The following is a 21,012-nucleotide window of genomic DNA, read 5'->3' as shown; positions in this document are numbered from 1 at the left end:
TAAAAGAGTTTTTCGCTAATGCATTATATGGTTATATATATATATATGTATTTATATTATAGTTATGTATGTATGTATATATTGTAAAAGTACCGCTTTTGAAGCCGTTCCCTTTTGTTAGTTGTAATTATATGAATTTATTTTATTGTTAATTTATGTAAAATCAGTAATACTCCYCTGCTCCTTTTATTCGATTTTTCGGCTTTGAAAGCACTCTTAAAAACTCTTATACATATTTATTTACATACACWTGTGTATGTATGTATTTTAGTAATTATATTATGGCCTTAGATTATTGCATAGTGTTTATTATTTATTTATTTATCTATTTCACATAAATTTATTTAAGTCTGATCAAATCCATTGCACGAGCTTTGTACAATTTCGCCAAAGCTACTTTTAAACGCTGATTATTTGTATATATATATATATATATAGATATATATATAGATATTACTTTTTGATATATCAAATCCAACGGAGACGCTCAGTTGCACGATTTAAGGACAATAATAACGAAGACTATACACCTTTCACACAACAGCTCTGACATGACACTAACTCACCGTTGAGGCAGCGCGCCCTTATGTTGTGTTGCCCAATTTCCTATCAGCAAGTCAAAGAGAGAGCCCAGCTGGCGTGTTGGGCACACACAAACACCCAAACTTACGGCATGCATGCACACATGGACATTTCAAAGCTTATTTTATAGCGCTGCATTTATATACATTTATGTGAGCGCACGCAGGCGCTGACACATATGCGTACATGCATTTGTATGTATGTAGGTATTCTTATAAGTAGTCAATGTTGGGTACCCATTTGCTTAGTGTATTGGAGCCACCAAACGACATAATGGTGGTGGTTGTGACTTCTTGCCTTGTTGGTGTTGTTGTAGGCTACAAATGTAAACCAATGCGCAACAAACAGGACGAGAGAGTGCCTTAATAATGTATGGATATGTATTTTTATTTGTGTGCAACTGTCTGTAAGTGCGTCTATATGTATATTTGTATGTATGTATATGGTAGAAAAAACTACAAGACATCAGAAAGTCAGCAATAAAAATTAAAATGTAAACGCAAATAAATTATATTTACATTTTAATACATTATACTAACATATACATATTATTATCTACGTAGAATAATATACACAATAACGTGATAAAGATAAAAATACTCAAACCAATTACAAATATTAATCCTTACAACTAACTACTACATTTTTTACTTTTGAGGCATACTGCTTCGTTGGAGATAAACAAACATATGTACATACATACATACACTCACACACGTATTTGCAAATCTATGTATGTATTAAGCTTGCAGTACTCGCATTAGTCGCTTACTCCCTTTTCTGCAGTGCGTTGAGCGAAGAGTAGACATAGTCACCCCTATCGCACGTGCTGCGTTGCTGTCGGATCACAATACATTCCCAAAAATTAATATCCCGACTTGCGGGGAGAATGAGTGGATGTTTGATCGTAGAGGCAGGAATCAGGAGTACTCATTACTTAAAGCACGCACACATTCACGCACCGCATGTATTTATGTAAACATGTATATAGGAAGCTTTGTAAAAAGTGGCACAAAAGCGGTTAATTCATTTCCAAAACCATATATGTATGTATATGCCATAGAATATTTTTATTCCTTGAACCTGGTAGCAATGGGTCTGGTAGTGACTGAGGATAAGACGAAATATCTCACGTCATCAAACAAACAGTCGTTGTACTCGCCACTTGGCTCTCACTTGWCCGCAGACAGTCATAACTTCAAAATTGTATATAATTTATTCTWTCTTGGAACCAGCATTTACACCCAAATATCAGCTTYGAAATCCAACGCWGAAAACCTATTGTCAACAGGTGCTACTTGGGAATGAGTAGGCGATTGAGAAGCAGAGTCCTCTTTCGACTAATAAAAACCAAATACTACAAGTCACTCATCATCCTCCTTCTGCTGTATGGTGCACGTTACGAGTTTTCGAGAGATCATTTGCGCATTGACCTGCAGGGAATASCGCAGTCGATGGAACAATGAGCTGTACGAGATATATGATGACTTTGACATAGTTCAGCGAGTTAAGAGACAGCGGCTACGCTGGAAACATCAGATGTAGCCACTTGGAATATCCAATTGGCGCCAAATAGCGATAAGGAAGAACGACTGGTACGCGGTTCAAAGCTCGGCTTTCGGTCTGTGCCATTAAAGAGGAAGACAAATTGTGGGGTATTTGAGGCGTTCTGATTACGAGTTTGAGTTCGAAATTTTCTATCACATACAGCTATTTTTGTATGTTTAGTAAATGGAGGTGATTTGACCTCACACCTCTTCACTAACACACCAAAAAGTGCAACGTGATATTTTGATATTTTTACTGTTTTTACTATAAATGTTTGTACTATAAATGTTATAAGAGTTAGCGGTAGACGAGAAGTGGATCTATGTAACTTAAGATCTAATGAATTTTTGTGTTGTTCATTCTATGGAAGTGACAGGTTGTCTCTCGGGTGTTCTCTACTTTCTATGAGTCTTTGCATGGGTAGTTCTAACGTATAGATAGTTGGTCTCATAAGATRGCCGCAACTTTATTTAAAATTAAATTAAGTTCTATTGGCTAAATAGCCACGAGACGGTCATAAAGAAAACAGTTCTAGTAGATACTACTAAATGTCTTTAATTGRTCTTATAAGTTGTGATCATTAGTGATTTGACAATCTATTGCAGTGGTCTGCAAGGGAAGAGACGAAGTATAATAAGGGAGACTGAATGATGAATTGGCGAATTTGTCTAGATCGCGTTTATCTACTCTAACAACAACGATCATGAAAATCGACCTACACTTACTACTCGTTGGGTTGCGAGTGATAACACGCCCCAATGCGCCGTAGTTTGTGAAGTGGACCGACCGATTTAAAGGCTGTGTATATTATTCTYAAAACACAAAATTGTTGCAATTGTAATAATAATGTTTCAATTTCCACGACAGTCTGTTCAGCGTTACCAGAGCTCTCCCGAATTTTTTTCGGCCAAGGAACGTCCTTTCGATGATCTATCACTGTTTAGATCGATAAGTAGTAGTAGTACTACCAATCATATTCGGTGATTTGTTAATAAGTATAGTTAGTGCACATTCAATCGAACCAAAGARACCCTATCTCAAAATAACCAGATTCCAAATAAGAAAAATCAAATAGTGGTTAATACTTCATGCTAAAGTAGTTGAAGATTGACTTTCTCCACAAATTTCACTCGGAAATTGCTGAATTTGAAATTAATCAAAACTCAGTTGTTCGAAAACTATGTACCTAGCACCATGATCTCCCTGAGAAATGACATTTTGATAATCTTTTATCCATTTGATTTACGTTCTTCTCTATCAAATAATACCTCGATAGGAAATACCAGAGTATCTACCATAAATATTGAGCTTTTCATTTCAAATTCAAGATCGATTGACCCGACAATGTCCACCGTTTTTATTGTTGAAATTATTAAAACATGTTCAACTCTGACTGAATCCGACCAGTTCCCTAAAGGCGATCTATTTGATATTATATTGGTCTTATATACAGAAACGGGACTCGTTGTATTTATGTAGACTCGACTGTAGCAGGAACGGAGGTTGCCTTGGTTGTTGTTGTTGTTGTAACGGATACCTAATCCCCSTTAGGACGGTAAAGATTAGCTAAGACGGCCAATAAACCTGCTGTTTCGACGTGGTCGGACCAAAGGCAGAGAGGTGTCAGATGAATGGGGCTAGTGGCGCATGCAAGGAGGTGGCCAATGTCATGGGGAAACTCATTGCACGCAGGACATATTTATATTGAATATGTCAGGGTCTATTCTGGATAAGTAGAAGTTTAAACTGCTACAGTATCCAGAACGAAGCTGCGCAAGGGTCACTCTCGGTTTAACTCCACGAACGCCACTAACTGAAAGGGAGTCGGTAAAGATGTTGGTGGCTCCACCGTGAAGAGATTATCTTAGAGATGGAATTGGTTCTTGTTGTTGTTGTTGTAACGGCAGAATTGGTAATTAATATTGGTGTGGTGTCCTGTAAGGTACGATGCGCAGAAAAGTGTGTTTAATATGGGTATCAAATAAAATTTCTGAAAATTCTCATTTTTAATGGAAATAACTTCTTGAAGATTTATTATTTTATACATATGAGATTATATGGTGTATAAAAAACGCATACTATATGAGTACATACAGATAATACGGTAAAGGATTCAACATTTATGCTAAAATCTGCAAACTTAACTAACTTATACAATTAAAACTATAGTAGTAATAATTTTTAATTAAATATTGACAATAAAAAAATAAATAAAATTAATGTTTATATATTATATATATATATATATATAATATGTCGGAATATATAAAGAAATGTTAATTATTTAATACTATTTACTCTCTTAACGTAAGCAAATGTTGCGTGTAATACGCCAGCACCAGTAGGGCTCGGCTTTAACACGTCGCAGTTTGATTTGCTGTCTGCTTTGCGCTGCGCCACGAGAGATTCGTCATCATTTCGTTTGTGCAACAGGTGCTGGTATATTTTGATTTATTGGATTCTCAAAGTTAGTATTCACGTTTCCTACAACATTACGTTTTCGATTGCTTGCTACTTTACTAGTATTGCCATTTATTTGTGCTGTTGTTGCTATCGGCGTACCGCTATTAGTGGCGGTGTTGCCTACCATCATTATGGAAATTGGATTTTTTTGAACGCAAGCGTTATTTTTTTTTGCACCCAGCGTTGCAGCACCATTAGCGTTGGAAGAATGCCCCGTTGTGGAGTTACCGTTGATTGCCGCTGTTGGACTGAAATCACCACCCTCGTTCAAATAAATGTCCATGTGATCTACTGTGTCAGAATTAGCAAAATTGTGATCACGACGATCACTCTTCTTCCAGATATAATAGAACTGCACCAGCTCACGCATTGTACGCGTACGCACCTTTAAATAGCGACGAATGCTATAAATTAATGYTCCAATCCTTGAATCTCATTAGAGATTATACTTGCCTGATTTTGGCGKATTTTGAAAAAATCTTTGCCAAACTTTTGTATACCCTCTTCGAATTTATGACACTCTTCTTCTGACCATAGGCTCATCGAACCAGTCAGTGGGAGGGCATTTAAACGTTTGCGTCGTAAGGCCTCTTTAAARTCATAACCGCATTGGACGAGTAAATGCAGTGCCTGTAGCATAGAATTTCTATTATTTTAAATTATTTTTATRAAAAAGGCTTGAGACACTTACCTGCTCATTATCCTTAATCACAGCAGTTGCATCAGCGCTTTCACCTGATAATGAAGTTACGGTGCTTAGCACGTCATCTGCTTTGTTACTATGAGACGACTCTTTACTTTCGACGTCGACGCCATTTGATGCAATATTTGTTGCATCTAAGGCCAGTTCCTCTGTATTAGTAGTTATTCTAGGCTCTTCACCTTCCTCGTCGGCATTATCCAACAAACTTGGTTTAATATCCCGTGCTTTAAGCAAGTATTCTTCAACTTGTCGCTCACTAACCTGACTGGGTTCCCAGATCAGTTTATCTTCATTTTCATARGGTAACACATCGCCATATTGTGATAAACCATCTGGTATAGTTGCTTGGTATGATGGTCCAACCATAATAGTCTTCTTTACATAGTCGCTGTCAAATTCATCTTCTTCCTCCTCTTCGGCATCATTTACATCTTCCTCATTATCATCATCATAAAGTAAGTCGAGTTGTGCGTCTAAAATTCAAAATGAATTTAAAAAAATATRTATATGTATATATAGTTGTGTGTTWCAAACCTTTTTCRGTTCCAACTCCTGAATTTAATACTTCAGTGAAAGACTCCTCTGGATAAAGATCCATAAGATGYGTACGACGGTACTTATTTTTTTCGGCAAGTCCATTTGTTAATTCCACACTTTCAACAGTTTCGTCTTGTTTACAATCAAATTCATCTTCTTCTATACATTCTTCATTATCCTCACACAATTCTGGAGCTATCTTTTTGGCAGTGTTTTCTTCATCACCACTCTCTTCAATCAAAATTATGTCACTTGTCGCTTTTTCTGTAGTATTCGGTTCATTAACTTCAGCAGTTTCTAAAGTAGGTCCTGCAGGATCCTCAGAAATTACAGGTGKCACTTCCCTTGCAACTTTGCGATGTTTAGAATTCTTACCACCACCAGCAGAACGTTTATTCTTTTTTCTATATGCTCCAACGTGTACAGGAGCTGGTTGTGCTACTTGATATTTTGCCAACAATTCTTCTAAAGGCATTTCACTTTCCTCTTGCAATGTAGCAATTTCATCGTTAGGGTCTTGCTGTTCCATTGCAGCTAAGGCTTCTTCTTCGTTCAATGTCTGTTCATCGTCAAAATCGTTGACCATCATATCAATTGATGGCTCAAATGTGGCATCAGCACTACAATTACCTAGTGATGTTGATGTGGAGGACGCTGGTGACAATGGAGCAGCAAAAGTCTCTAAAAGAGTTGATATGGCAATTGGCGATTTATTGCGGCGTTCGCGTTGTTTGCGCGGGACCATACAATCCGTTTGGTTGCTAATTTCACCAGAATCCGTTGGTGCAAACATATTACTTGACGTATCTAYGGCTGTAGAGTCCATTTCCTCTTTTACTGCTTCAAAAGAGTTGGTCGCAATTATATCAACAACTGGCTGCGGAGACATTTCACTTAATTGCTAATATTATATTAAATAAATTAATATACAAGAAAAACTTTTGACACATTCGACTTTTGCCAAACTTCAGTATAGTTGCATTTTATTTCAACGACGTTTGAATTGCCATTGGCATGAATAAAACAATTACAGCGGCGGCATAATAAATATTAAAGGAGTTAGAAACAGGGGTGTTAAACGAGCTAAGCAGTAGATATTTAAAAAATACACTAGTTTGCAGTAATCTTCTTAATTTTGGGTCGTTAAATCCCAATTTATAGTAAATATTTTTTGATAATTASAATTTTTTTGTGTTGTAAACAAGGGGTAGGGAGTAATTTACTAAAATTACAAAAATAGCTTTACGTAATGGAAACTTCTGATTTGTTTAGTAGTGTTATTAGGATAGGATTATACAAACTAAAAAATAAATAAATTTATAAACTAAAAAAATTTAACATATACAAAAAAAATAATAAGTTAAAAGGAACAAACAATTTTTTAAATAAAAGCGAAAAATTCAAAATGCCGGGTTTTTAAAATATGTTAAAGACATTTATTTGGAATAATTTTTTGTAATGAAATAAAAAACGATGACACAAAACATATATATGAATGTTTATCYATTTGTACTTAACAGATTCTGATGGTATTTTTACCCATCACAACAATGGCGCCTTCATCTTGAATTTCTTTGAGCGCATCTTCGAATTGTTCACGTGTAATGAGCTGAATGAACAAATTATATGATTATATGTTACAAACGCTGCAATGGTTTACTAAATACTTACAATTTGTGAAGCATCTTTGACTTCTTTAAACAGTTTCTGATACGGAACAGTTGGCACTTTGCCTTTCTTCTTAAGGTTTTCCTTAATAGCTAATACGAGATCAGCTCGTTTCTTACGTGCGGCAGTCGACAAACCTGTTGTAAGAATACCCACGTCTATCTTGCCAGAAAGTGGATCAGTGGCAGATTGTTTCAAAGCTTCACGATGTAATCTGGTTAATAAGATCATGTATTATTAACATACATATCTACCAAACAGTATGGTAAGGACAATTATTACCTCCAAGCTTCTTCTACATCCTCTACAGTTACTACATTACTCAAGCGAACTTTAGCATGTGCTTCCGATAAACGTATCAAACTTTCCAGCTGTCTTGGATACGCTGATATTTGACCGCGACGGGCGCCAACTTTACGCATATCAACATATGCTTGAATGAGACGTTGTTGAGCTTCCTCCGATAAAGTAGGAGAGCAGTGTTCTCGAGCATAAGCAATGTAGTCACGTAGTACACTAACGTCCTACATACAATTCTTATTTAATTAAATTTCTTAATGGAAATGTATTAAAATCACTTACAAACATTGTGTCTTCTTCTTCGTGACGAGTCACATAATAAAGGGATACAAGATGATTTGCCAAACGGCGATCAAATTGCTCATCCTGTGGATCCAGTACAAGGAAAATTAAATCAAATCTTGACAGGAGTGTATGTGGCAATTGCACATTGTCGATTATATTCTTTTTCTTATTCCACTGCGATTCAGCTGGATTAGCAGCTGCCAAAATGGAGGTACGTGCATTAAGCTGACAAATGATACCAGCCTTGGCAATACTTAGGGTCTGCTGTTCCATTACTTCATGCAGGACACTGCGCGTGGAATCRTTCATTTTATCAAATTCATCGATACAGCAAACACCATTATCAGCCAATACCAGTGCACCACTAAAATATATAGAAATGATTGATGTTGCTTTTAAACTATAATTTAAGAAATACGCACGTTTGCAACACTAGTTGCCGCGTTTCCGGATCTTTTGTAACATAAGCAGTTAGACCAACTGCCGAAGATCCTCTACCCGAAGTGTACTGTGAGCGCGGTACTAAATTAAAAACATATTGTAGCAACTGAGACTTTGATGTACCGGGGTCACCACACAAAAGCAAATGAATTTCCGCTCTATTAATTAAACTCAATTTGAATAGTGAAATAATTAAACTATAATTATTTTTAAGCATACCTGAAATTCTGTCTGCCCAAAGTTGAATGCTTTTTCTTCGTACCACCAAACAATTGCAATAAAATACCTTTCTTGATGTCATCATTTTCATAAATGGAAGGAGCAATGGCTCTGGATAAACGATCATATATATCCGGTTTCTGTGAGAGCAAATGTAACAATTCCACACGCTCTGGTGTAAAAATATGAATTTTTCTATTAAAAAAAAAAAAAAATATATATATATATATATGTACATATATACATATATGATGCATTCATTTTCTTGAGATCAGAGAGAAATTTCTTTACTTACCCTTCTTCCTCTTCGTACAAACGGTTGCTGTCAACTTTCCGATAATGCACTACGTCAACATGTGTTTTGTAAACGCTCTTAATATTGCGCCCCTTATCCTTCAATGGGACAGCGCGATATATACCAGTCACGGTGACACGATCACCAGGCTGAACCTTATCCACTAAATCATTGTGGGCATATAGAAGCACATTGTGTGGTGTTTGACCGGCAGCCATGTCGTCCGGCGACTCTTGCAGTTTAATTAGTTGTTTATCTGTAAATTCTGAACGATTGTGCACCAATCGGAAACAATGATTTGTATTACAATTTGTACAGAGGGTTGGTTGAGCAATGCGTCCTCTATCGACTTCAACTGCGGTGCAGAAAGCACATATTATACATTTGAAGAAAGCTTCACGCATTTCCGGAATAACACCAGATGTTCGTATTACCATTCCACTAATACTCAACAACTGATCCATATCCTCAGGGTTGAGTGAACGCATGTTACGTGTCTTATCCGCATTAAAGGGGCGTACTTGAATCTGATGCTCTAATACAGCTGCTGGGTATCGTTCGAAAAACATTTCATTTACTGCCATATCGAAAGCTGGGATCACTTCTTGAGGGTAACAAATCAACTGGCGATAGAGTGCTTCATCAAATGTTTTCAAATGTGCGCAATTCACATTWAGGTAAGGCTCCTCTAGAGTGTGAATCTCTTCCAACTTTTGCATATATATTGGCTGATTTATATCTATGTTTTCAGAAATTTCGTCGCGCTCTACGTCAGGATCGATGTAGCGCATAAGAAAAACTTTGAATTTTGTTTTACATTGATGCACCACAACATTGGTGCCCCAAACAACCATTTGAGGTGTTGAAGACGATTCAGACACAGTATCAGTTCCTTCTGAGGGTTTCTCAGCAATTGGATCCAACTAAAAAATTTTAATTTTTGTATAAGAAAACAAAAATACACGCAATAAGTTCCATACTTACACCGGTTGCAGAACCACCAATTGCCACTTGACGCATCCTTTTATCAGTGCGTATATCAGGACGTGCTCGCAAAGGTGTACCACGAATACCAGAACGTGGTGTGCGAATAGAACCAATGGAGCTTGGAGTACCATAGTTCAATGGCGAACTTAGATCAATTTCACTCATGCCCAGCGCACGGGCTGGACTTGTTGCTGGTAAACTTAAACCGCCCGGTGATGTTGGAGGCAAACTAATTTCCGATGGCTGTTGGCTCTGACGTTGAGTTGTTGGGCCCATACGCATCGGTGTATCTGTTGCATCCTGAACCACAGGGTCTGCAATAGACCATCGTGATAAGTTTTAACTAGACCTTAAATATTGAAATACTTACTTCGCGTTGGAGTACGTTCACCTTGACCTCTTGGGGTTACCCCACCTTCGGGTGTTCGAGCGGGACTTGACATTTTAATATATTGATGTTATATAGTTACAAAATATTAATAATATAACAATTTGATACTTTGGTTTTATTTGATTATATTTGAACAAATTCACGCTGCAAATAGTAATGTAAACGCAACTGACAAATAAAACCGCGCGAAAATTCGGATTGACATTTCTGAAGCACGATTGCATTTCGATTTAGATACTTGAGTGTAACCGGTTTTACTTAGAGAATTTCTCATGTCAAATTCGATTGAAATATTTAAATATAGAAATGACCAGGAATAATAAGAGCCTTACATATATCTAAAAAAAACATATAAATGTTATTATTTTGTAATTTGCAAGAAAATTCCTTAATTTTTACAGGATGAATGTTTTAGGAATGATCTCAAAAGTAACAATTTTCTGGTAACGCTACGGCCGGCAGGTGTTTGTGTACGTGTGGTTCTGTAATTTTTATTGCTTTTTTGTTGTCAACGTCAACGTTCAGTTGACTAGACGTCAGAGTGAAAAATTTAGTTTATTTTACAAATTAATTTTCATTTTCTTTGTTTGAGGCAGCGAAATTTTCTGTAATATTATATATAATTAGAAAATATAGATAAAAATAAGAAAAACGTTACGAAATATGCATTTGAAGGAAGTGAAACGCGTACGCTAAATTATAATAACATTAAATGAGTAGATATAATTTAAAAAATAAGGTCACACACCTTCATATACAAAAATAAACACTGATTAGCTTTTACCTGGTGGGAAGAAGATACGAAAACGATACCAACAAATTGATTGAAAATTGGGTTTACCGCCWTAGTAAACACTTTTGTTAGTTAAATACAGTTTATGTGTGAAGTCATATAACCGTAATCGCCGGAGTAGTAGACAAGGAGTTGCATTGAGATTACTACAAAATCATGTCGAACGAAGACATGTTATATGCAAAGGTATTTATTATACGCCGCTTTTCGGTTGTCTGCTTGAGTGATCAACTTGGAGGCAGCAGCCCTACAAGTGCAAGTGTAATGTGTTGACAAGTTGGATGGCCGACGAGCGGTTTCATGTACATAGACTAAACTTTGATACAAACCAATACTTCAATTATTCGGTTGAAACTTTATTCCATAGACTAGCTGGTCTAACTAGAATAATTCTTATACGCAATCGATTATATTTTGAAGGACAAAATAAAAAAAAATATTGGTTTTAGTTTCTAATAAGAAAAAAAATTACCAAGTGTAAAGGTAAAAAATCAAATGATATAAAAAAAAGTTTAGCTAAGGGTGCATGATGATTCAGTGGTCTATCAATGCGAAGTGACTATTGCCAACGATAAGGCCAATTATAAGAATAACTAATTGCTATTTTTGTACACACCACTTGACAGAGCAATCATATTGAAAGAGTTAGTTGTGAATGTTTTCGAGCTTTGATTACGAATTGCATAGTATTGGAAATATAAAACAGCTGCAGTGAATTAAACATACCATATACATATGTATATTTTATGAAATTAATGGAAAGAATGTTATTAATTTGAGAAAAAATCTTTTAACATACAAGTTCTATTAATATGAAAACCTTGGTTTTTCTATACAATTATTTTAGGGGTCCAAAATCTGGGTTCCCCATCCAGAGCAAGTATGGGAGACTGCCACAGTACAGAGGGATTACCACAAAGGCGACATAACCATACAGATCGTCAAAGATTCCGGCACTTCAGTGGAACTTTCTACAAAGCCCGATGGAAGTAATTTGCCACCACTGCGCAATCCCGCTATACTAATCGGACAAAATGATCTGACGGCTATGTCATATCTGCATGAACCTGCTGTATTACACAATCTAAAGGTACGTTTCTGCGAACGACAAATCATTTACACATACTGTGGCATCATCTTAGTTGCCATAAATCCATATGCCGAATTACCACTCTATGGCCCAAGTATTATACGAGCTTACCGTGGCCGTTCAATGGGCGAATTGGAGCCACACATATTCGCCTTAGCCGAAGAAGCATATACCAAGCTAGAACGTGAGAAATGTGATTTAAGCATAATTGTAAGCGGAGAGTCGGGTGCGGGCAAAACGGTATCTGCAAAGTATGCAATGCGTTATTTTGCTGCAGTTGGAGGCTCTGAATCCGAAACACAAGTTGAACGCAAAGTACTCGCATCATCGCCAATCATGGAGGCATTCGGCAACGCAAAGACTACACGTAATGATAATAGTTCACGCTTTGGTAAATTTACGAAACTACTTTTCAAGAATAATATGAGTGTTATGAATCTGACGGGCGCCACAATGCACACATATTTGTTGGAGAAATCACGTGTTGTATTTCAAGCGCCGGGCGAGCGGAATTATCACATTTTCTATCAACTTTGCGATGCACGTGAAATGCATCCGGAATTAATATTAGGTGCGTTTGATATCGAATATATGCAAATGTACATTTCTGTATTAATTTTTGTTTTGTTTTATGATAATTGCGTACTTGTAGATCATCAGGATAAGTTTGAGTATCTTAAAATGGGGAACTCGCCACATATTGATAGAGTCTCGGACAAAGAGCAATTCAAAGAAACTATACAGGCTATGATTGTGTTGGGTTTTAGCACATTGCAGGTGAGCTAAACGATAAATTTGAAATATATGCACCCTTATTAATTTTTTTTTATATATCTATATTGCAGATAACAGATATCTTAAACCTTCTTGCCGGTATATTGCATTTAGGCAATATAATATTTGTACCACRGCATAAGAAAGGTACTAACGAAGTCGATCCTGACGGTTGTGATATCAATGTATGTATATTCAAATATAATTTGTCTATAAAATTGCAGATAATTAATCACTTACTTTACATAATTATTTAACAGCATAATGATCTACACCTTCATGTGACTGCTGACATGTTAAAAATTAATCCAGATGAGTTGCGTCAATGGTTAAAAACACGTCAAATCGAATCAGTTAACGAGCAAGTGCTTATACCGAACAGCATTAGCACGGCGCAAGCTGCCAAAGATGCGCTTGCAAAGCATATCTATGCGAAACTTTTTCAGTATATCGTACAAGTTATCAACAAGAGCCTAAATACGGCTAGTCGCAAGCAAAACAGTTTCATTGGCGTCTTGGATATTTATGGTTTCGAGACATTCGAAGTAAATTCATTCGAACAATTTTGCATTAACTATGCAAATGAGAAATTGCAACAACAATTCAATCAACATGTATTCAAATTGGAACAAGAGGAATATTTGAAGGAAGGCATAACATGGACAATGATAGACTTCTATGATAATCAGCCCTGCATAGACTTAATAGAATCGAAGCTGGGCGTACTAGATCTCCTCGATGAGGAATGTAGGGTAAGCGCATATGCAGAATGTAACAAAATAAACGGGTTTGCATATTTACTTAACGAAATATTTAATATTTGCACAGATGCCCAAGGGCAGTGACGAGAGTTGGGCTGGCAAACTAATTGAAAAATGCAATAAATATCCACATTTTGAAAAACCACGTTTCGGCACCACAAGTACGTGTTAAAMGTCTAGACTTTTTTGTTTACAAATTTTAATTAGTACATTTAATAAAATATATAATTTATTTCAGGCTTTTACATTAAGCATTTCTCCGATACGGTTGAATATGACGTTTATGGTTTTCTGGAAAAGAATCGTGATACCGTATCGAAAGAGCTGGTCAATGTTATACGTCAATCGCAGATGTCGCTATGCAAACAATTAATGGATATGGAGGAAATTGATACGCTGTGCGCAGACGCCGCAAAAGTAACAACGCTAGGTGGACGTGTAGTGATCAGCGCAACTAGGCAACAGGTGAGTGTGATGTGTATGTTTAAAATGCAAATAAATGTCTCTTTACTGCATATAATTGTATGTACTATACATATTAAATTTAACTATTTGAAGATTTTAACAGTTTTTTACTAAAAAAAAACCAAAAAATTTCAGCTCTATGTACGCATTTCAATAAGTAACTGTTTTCGTATTGTTTTTTTTCCTCTTTTTCGTCAACGTCACTGTATTGATTGAACCTTGATAATGATGTCGTTATTTGCGTGGATGTTTAGTTAACTGCAGACAATCGCAAGCGAGTTAGTGCTTTTAAATGGCATATATGTGTTGTTGTTTTCTAACACCAAATACTTATTATTCCCTAATTTTCTTATACAAATTTACACAAACAAAATTAACATATTTTTAACTGTAATTACGTTATATGTCTTTATAAACGTAACTAACTTGGTTGATAAGGAAAGYCTAACCGTCATTTGGTTTACTCACTTGTGTTGCTTTCTAATAACCCACTTTTGACTTACCAAAATTTTAACCATACGCATACCCAATTTCGACATTCAGTTATTTTTAACCATTTTACATCATTTTATGAAAAAAAAAACTGTTGTACAAGCTATTTTATCGCGCTATCTTCTAGATCGCTCCGTCAAAACAACATCGCCGTTCGGTTGGCTCACAATTTAGAGAGAGTCTTTCATCGCTCATATCCACTTTGCATGCAACAACACCGCATTACGTGCGCTGCATAAAGGTGAGTGACACTAAACAACAAAAATTATATTTTGTTTTAAGTATATGGGAAAATAAAAATTGTTAGTGTTCTTCAGAAACTTTATGACTAAAGCTTTGCTCAGTAAAAACCCAGCAAGATCCAATTAAAAAAAAAACATTATTTTTGTTTACACGTTTTTTTACGGTGTTAGGGTGTTTAATTTTTTAAATTCATATCAAATTGGTAAAAAATTGGATATAAATTATGTATTATAATATATATTTATGTATATGTACATATATGTATATATTTCAATTAACAAAATTTTCCCTAGTGTCATTTTGAGGTTAGAAATTTTTTCGTTAATTTTTTTCTGTCCTGGAGTATAAAAGTATATCTTTTAACTAAAAGATATAAAAGTTAAGTAGATGTATGCATATCCTTCTATACATACATCCCCTTATTAAAATATGAATAAGAAACGATCAAAAAACTAACTAATAATAAAAAATGTACTTCGCTCTTCYTTCTACCACACTCTGTAGCCGAACGATGATAAAGTGGCCTTCAAGTGGGAGGCTTCCAAAATCGTACAACAACTGCGCGCATGTGGTGTACTCGAAACGGTACGCATCTCAGCCGCTGGTTTCCCATCACGCTGGTCCTACCATGACTTTTATATGCGCTACCAATTGCTGTCTCATCGCACGTTGGTCAACAAAAACGACATGAAGCAATCGTGTCACAATATTGTGACTAAATGGATACTCGACGTGGACAAGTATCGTTTCGGCAATACGCAAATATTCTTTCGGGCCGGYCAGGTAGCCTATCTGGAACAGGTGCGCGCGAATTTGCGCAAGAAATACATAACGATCATACAGTCGGTGGTGCGTCGTTTTATACAGCGGCGACGGTTTCAGCGTTTGCAGCGGACGGCGCTCGGTATACAACGTTATGCGCGCGGYTATTTGGCTCGCCAGAAAGCGCAACAAATGCGGGAAGAGCATGCGGCTGTTGTCATATCGAAATATGCGCGCGGTTGGTTGTGCCGTCGACGTTACCTGCGACTGCGTCACACAATTTGTGGCATACAACAGTATGCRCGTGGTATGCTGGCACGTCAACGCTTCCARGCCGCCATGGATCACTATCGCGCTGTGCAAATACAACGCTTCATACGCGGCTACTTGGCGAGACGYGCCTATCAGAAGAAACGACGCGCTATCATTGTCTGCCAGTCGGCGGTGCGGCGTTTCCTGGCGCGTCGTCAATTCAAGCGATTGAAGGCAGAAGCGAAAACCATTTCGCATATACAGAAAATGTACAAAGGTCTCGAAAACAAGATCATATCAATGCAACAGAAGATTGACGAGCTGAATCGCGAGAATGTTAGCTTGAAGTCGAAGTCAAGCGAAATTTCCGTATTAAAGTAAGCATTTTTCAAAAATTTTATATGAGCTTATATAACACTTTKTAATTTTCAGAATGAAACTTGAAGTGAAGAAATCCCTGGAACTTGAAGTGCGTAATCTGAAATCGATCGTCGCTGAAAAGGATAACAATTTGGCGGCATTGAATAAGCAATTGGAAACTGAACGTGATGAAAAAATGCAATTACTCGAGGAGAAAGATCACTCTGAGGAGGATTGGGTGCAACAAAAACAGGTTTGGCGCATGGAAAATATCGAATTGCGCAAGCAGATCGATCAAATGATCGAAATGGCGAAGAATGCTGAAATGAATACCAATTCGCGTATGGAACGTACATTTTCTGAAGTTGAAACCTACGAAATTAATGAGGCCTACCAGCGTGCAATTAAAGAAAAAGAGATTATAGAAAATGAAAATTACATGCTGAAAGAGGAGTTGAGTCGCCATCAGAAACCGAATGGCACACGAGATAATAATCAACATTCACGTTCGGTTAGTAATGCTTCGAGTCAAAATGAAGACGACGTCGGCTATGTTTCCGCCAAGAATACGCTCGAACTGCGACGCCATCAAGGTGGAGAGAATGCCAATCAAATATCACCGGAAACCTTTACGACAATCGGTAAATACATTCCATATATTTAAATAGCACTTATATGCCTAATACTGAACTAAATACTTACAGAAACTACGTCAACGCCGAAATCGGGTCAAACGAGTCTGATTTTGAAATTGCGCAGCATACTCGAAGAAGAGAAAAAGAAAAATAAACAGTTGACTGAACAATTGGAGCGGCTAATGAAGCGAAATAATCAAACAGAAGACTCTATACGGTAAAAAAAAAGAAGAAGCATATTGTTTTAAATTTAAAAATAACATTTTTTTATATTACACATATTCAGCGTTTCCGAACTGGAGGTGGAGAATGAGAAACTACGCAGCGACTATGATCTCTTGCGSAGCAGCATCAATCATGGCTCCGAAATGAACGAATTAGAAGGTAAAACCATTAGTATTGTGTTAACTAATGTCTTAACCAAGTGTAGCGGGAAATCTAAGATATTTCCTARAATAAACAAGTTTSAAATAAATGTGGTATTGTAATTTCAGCTCAATATCAAGCGCTGCAAGAGGAACTCCGACGTCGTCGTGATGAGTGCATCCAGCTAAAAGCTGTTCTGCAACAGCAGAGTCAATCGTTGAAGTCATTCGGTACCACAGGCGTTTCGTTGCGTGGCGTGGATTTGAAGAATTTGAATGATAATGAATTGATCGAGGCTTTCCAAGCACAGAAGCTGGTCAATCGGTAAGCGACTTGTGAAGTATAAAAATGTAATATACTAYTTTAACTAGACACAAATTACGAAAACTCTTCAAAATTTATAAAAAAAAGAAATATTCAGTTTCTCGAAGAAGGCCGTAAAATCATATAATTTTCTTTATTGTGTGCAAAATTACTTTGCAACAAAAATTTCGCAAATTACAATTTATTGACAATTTATTATTGACGTTAGTTCTGACAGTTTGGGCTTGAAAAACCTGCTTGATATTTACTGTTTACAAAAAAGAAGCATTTTGTTCGCCACATAAATTATTTGCATGACAACTCTTTCTGGCGATTGTTCATCTCTGTACTACAACAAAAACACCAWTGCTAAACTAAATGCATACATGGCAGGTGAAAATATCCTGCAAGCTGTTCAATATCCACTTGTCATATGCTACATTTGACAACCGATTTCGGAGTTTGGTATTTTTTTTTTCTTGGCAACTCTCATAAATGTATGTTGAAATGGTTTCAAAAACGTTCTGAATACCATAGCAGGTTAAATTGTTTTTCAACTAACTGGCATACCTAAATAAACGCGTTGAGCAGAGTGTTAATTATAAAATTAGTACAAAGTAAAATGCAAAACGAATTAATTTAGTAAGAATATTTTCATTCATTTGTACAAATATTAAATATCATGAAATTTGTAAGAAGAATTACAAAAATTACTTTTTAAAGCGCTGTCAAATTCGAACTTTTCAACTCACAGTGTTGCCGCGTTTATTTAGGTATGCCGCATACACAATCTATAGGAACGTGGAATCTTTGACAGTAAATTTCCGCTGCTGCTTTTATTTAGAGACGACGCCAACAGTATATATTTAGTCTAAAACTTATTTTCCGACTTTTTGATGAACTCCATACAATGCCATAGTACGTACCATCGGAAACTTTTCTAGGTTAGGTGCCAAAAATGCAATTTAGCTGAATTCTTTTTTAAACTGAAAAATATTGCAAAAAATGTAATATTATTTAAAATTTGCGAAATGTGATCGTAACCGTAGAGATTTCATGTATAAAAAACTACTGCTTTAAACTTTAAATCTTCTCAAATAGCAGTTTGAAAKATTAATTATTCTTATTGTTACTTTATTTGCAGACAATTGGAATCCGAGTTGAGCGCTTTAACCGAAGAGAATAACGCACATCTCGCCGATCTCACACGACAAATTGATGATTTGCGTCACGAAAAGACACAACTACAGGAACTGCTACATAATGGACTGGAGCAAAGCGTTGAAAGCAATATTGAGGCATTGCGTCAGAGTGAACGGTATCTSCGTTACGAGTTGCAACGTTCGGTATTGCAATATTCACAGCTACAGGTGTGTAACAAAAACAAAACGCTCTGCCTGSGCGCGCATATTTAATATGATATTTTTAAACTCCATGTAGGAGGAAATGAATGCCATGACTYGCAAATTTGAGGCGCTAAAACAGGGTAATGACAAGCTAATGTTCAAACTAAAGGAGCACGGCATTCCTCAAGATGGTAATAGCAAAGAAAATGATAAAAAGGCTGTGACTAATGTGAGCAAGCAGAAGATACAAAATTATCAAGGTGAATACATTTATGTGATTTTTTGTGTGTGATTAATGTGTTATTTTTATAATTTTATTTATTTTTTTATTAAGAAACTAAATAACTACATTTTCTTTGTCTTTTAGGTGTCATGAAGTTCCGCAGTGAAGATCTCGATAAAATTCTGCAACGTCTGGTGGGCGATATGACTCCACGTTTGGCTATTGGATTATTACCCGGTTTCCCTGCGTATATAATATTCATGTGTATACGGTAAGAGTATATACATATGTATAACCATACTTTTCAGTTTTTGTTTTTAATATTATTTAATTTTTTTTATTGTAATTGTTTGCGACGACTTTAATATAGTTCAGCGAATTAAGAGACAGCAGCTATGCTGGTTAGGTCATGTCGTCCGAATGGACTGGACTGAGTGGAGAAGGACCYGATGGCTACACTTGGAATCTCCAATTAGCGCCAAACAAGAAGAACGATTGGCGCGCTGTTGTTAACTTGACTATAACTCGGTTATATATGTACACATGTACATATATGTTAAATATGTACACATGTACATATATGTTATATATGTACACATGTACATATATGTTATATATGTACACATGTACATATGTATATGTTATATATGTACACATGTACATATATAGTAAGCGGTGTCAACGCCAATAAAGAGGAATTGTTTGCGAAGGAAATTTTTTCGTAATCCTTTATGCTTTCGGAAATTTCCATTTAAAGATAGAAAATGTTTATTTTAAGTTCTTCTAGCGGCGATGTCAAACAATTTAAAGGTTAGCTTTCAAAAATATTAAAAAAAAAAAGAAATTCTAAATTTTGTTTTTTTATAAATTGTTTAAACTTTTTTTTAATACATTTATTTTATACATTTTTTATCCACATATATCATTGGCAACACATATACATACATACATACATATTTATACATATATTTCAAATATTCTATTGTAAATAATTACCTTTACTCGTACACACACACATGCGTACCAACTAAAAATAGCGCCCCCATAAGATATTCACCGTCTTTATCGATTTTGTCATACGCTTYCTCATTTATTTCATTTTTATTATTTTAATTTATTTTTCAACCAACAAAGAAAATTTTCTCTACCCACATTTTGTACATATTAAATTAAAACATAAAAGTAAATACTTAAAATAGTAAATAAACTATCTCCGCTATTATCTATCGAAAGAGCGTAAGAGTTAGATGTGAGCGCGTAACTAAGAGCGTGTTATACCGTCTCTTCAGTGGCAGTGTGTGTGTGAAGTGAGTTAATAAGTGGAAATACGAACATAAAATAGAAAAATGCTAAACGCATATTTAAGTAAAAAATTAAATTAAATAAAAATAAAAGCATACATACACAGCTATAATTATAAGATATTGATAAAATATGCAGCTACATACAGATATGATATACATAAGTGTAATTTTATTATACACGTGGACATAAATGTGGCTGCGTGGTAAACATTTACTTAAGTTAATGAGTTATAATTAGGCATTGATATAATTACATAACAATAATTTTTTATATCAATTTAATTTTTTTGTGAAACGATATAACCATTTTATAACCAAATATAAAATTTTGTTTCAATMTGAGTTTTTTCTATTACATCGTTTTTCCTTCGCCTTTAAGGGGGTATACTAGTCTAGAAATTTGAAAAAATCGATTTTTTTTTTT

The 21,012-nt window shown here is 35.7% G+C and overlaps 3 protein-coding genes across 5 annotated transcripts in view; 1 reads left to right on the top strand and 2 right to left on the bottom strand.

Annotated features, from left to right (window-relative positions):
* Positions 1-4,366: 4,366 nt before the first annotated feature.
* LOC108965249 (mesoderm induction early response protein 1) lies at positions 4,367-6,793 on the bottom strand. Its single transcript, XM_018927515.1, has 4 exons — positions 5,831-6,793; positions 5,285-5,769; positions 5,047-5,223; positions 4,367-4,978 (listed from the first exon to the last, which is right to left on the bottom strand). The coding sequence occupies exons 1-4, from the start codon at positions 6,720-6,722 to the stop codon at positions 4,544-4,546; spliced, it is 1,989 nt and encodes a 662-aa protein (XP_018783060.1). The 5' UTR covers positions 6,723-6,793; the 3' UTR covers positions 4,367-4,543.
* A 484-nt stretch (positions 6,794-7,277) lies between these two features.
* LOC108965246 (DNA replication licensing factor MCM4) lies at positions 7,278-10,594 on the bottom strand. The gene is made up of 9 exons (XM_018927512.1): positions 10,399-10,594; positions 10,026-10,342; positions 9,042-9,964; positions 8,747-8,941; positions 8,509-8,685; positions 8,084-8,450; positions 7,784-8,025; positions 7,505-7,715; positions 7,278-7,442 (listed from the first exon to the last, which is right to left on the bottom strand). The coding sequence occupies exons 1-9, from the start codon at positions 10,469-10,471 to the stop codon at positions 7,347-7,349; spliced, it is 2,601 nt and encodes an 866-aa protein (XP_018783057.1). The 5' UTR covers positions 10,472-10,594; the 3' UTR covers positions 7,278-7,346.
* A 352-nt stretch (positions 10,595-10,946) lies between these two features.
* LOC108965293 (unconventional myosin-Va) overlaps positions 10,947-21,012 on the top strand; it is a 12,582-nt gene continuing 2,516 nt past the window's right edge. Inside the window, exons 1-17 of one of the 3 annotated variants that reach the window (XM_018927601.1) lie at positions 10,947-11,106; positions 12,060-12,873; positions 12,955-13,079; positions 13,148-13,261; positions 13,337-13,828; positions 13,905-13,998; positions 14,076-14,302; positions 14,557-14,580; positions 14,922-15,035; positions 15,542-16,428; positions 16,484-17,052; positions 17,116-17,263; positions 17,333-17,430; positions 17,541-17,736; positions 18,860-19,085; positions 19,156-19,321; positions 19,429-19,555. In XM_018927601.1, the coding sequence (XP_018783146.1) occupies positions 11,083-11,106; positions 12,060-12,873; positions 12,955-13,079; positions 13,148-13,261; positions 13,337-13,828; positions 13,905-13,998; positions 14,076-14,302; positions 14,557-14,580; positions 14,922-15,035; positions 15,542-16,428; positions 16,484-17,052; positions 17,116-17,263; positions 17,333-17,430; positions 17,541-17,736; positions 18,860-19,085; positions 19,156-19,321; positions 19,429-19,555 (4,445 nt within the window). In that variant the 5' untranslated portion in view covers positions 10,947-11,082. The other 2 variants (XM_018927600.1, XM_018927602.1) reach the window with 2 other exon arrangements.

This window comes from Bactrocera latifrons, unplaced genomic scaffold, assembly GCF_001853355.1.
Source record: "Bactrocera latifrons isolate USDA-ARS-PBARC rearing strain unplaced genomic scaffold, ASM185335v1 scaffold_138, whole genome shotgun sequence".
NCBI lineage: Eukaryota > Metazoa > Arthropoda > Insecta > Diptera > Tephritidae > Bactrocera > Bactrocera latifrons.
Note: the sequence above shows the minus strand (reverse complement) of the source record. Positions and strands in the feature narration are given on the sequence as shown.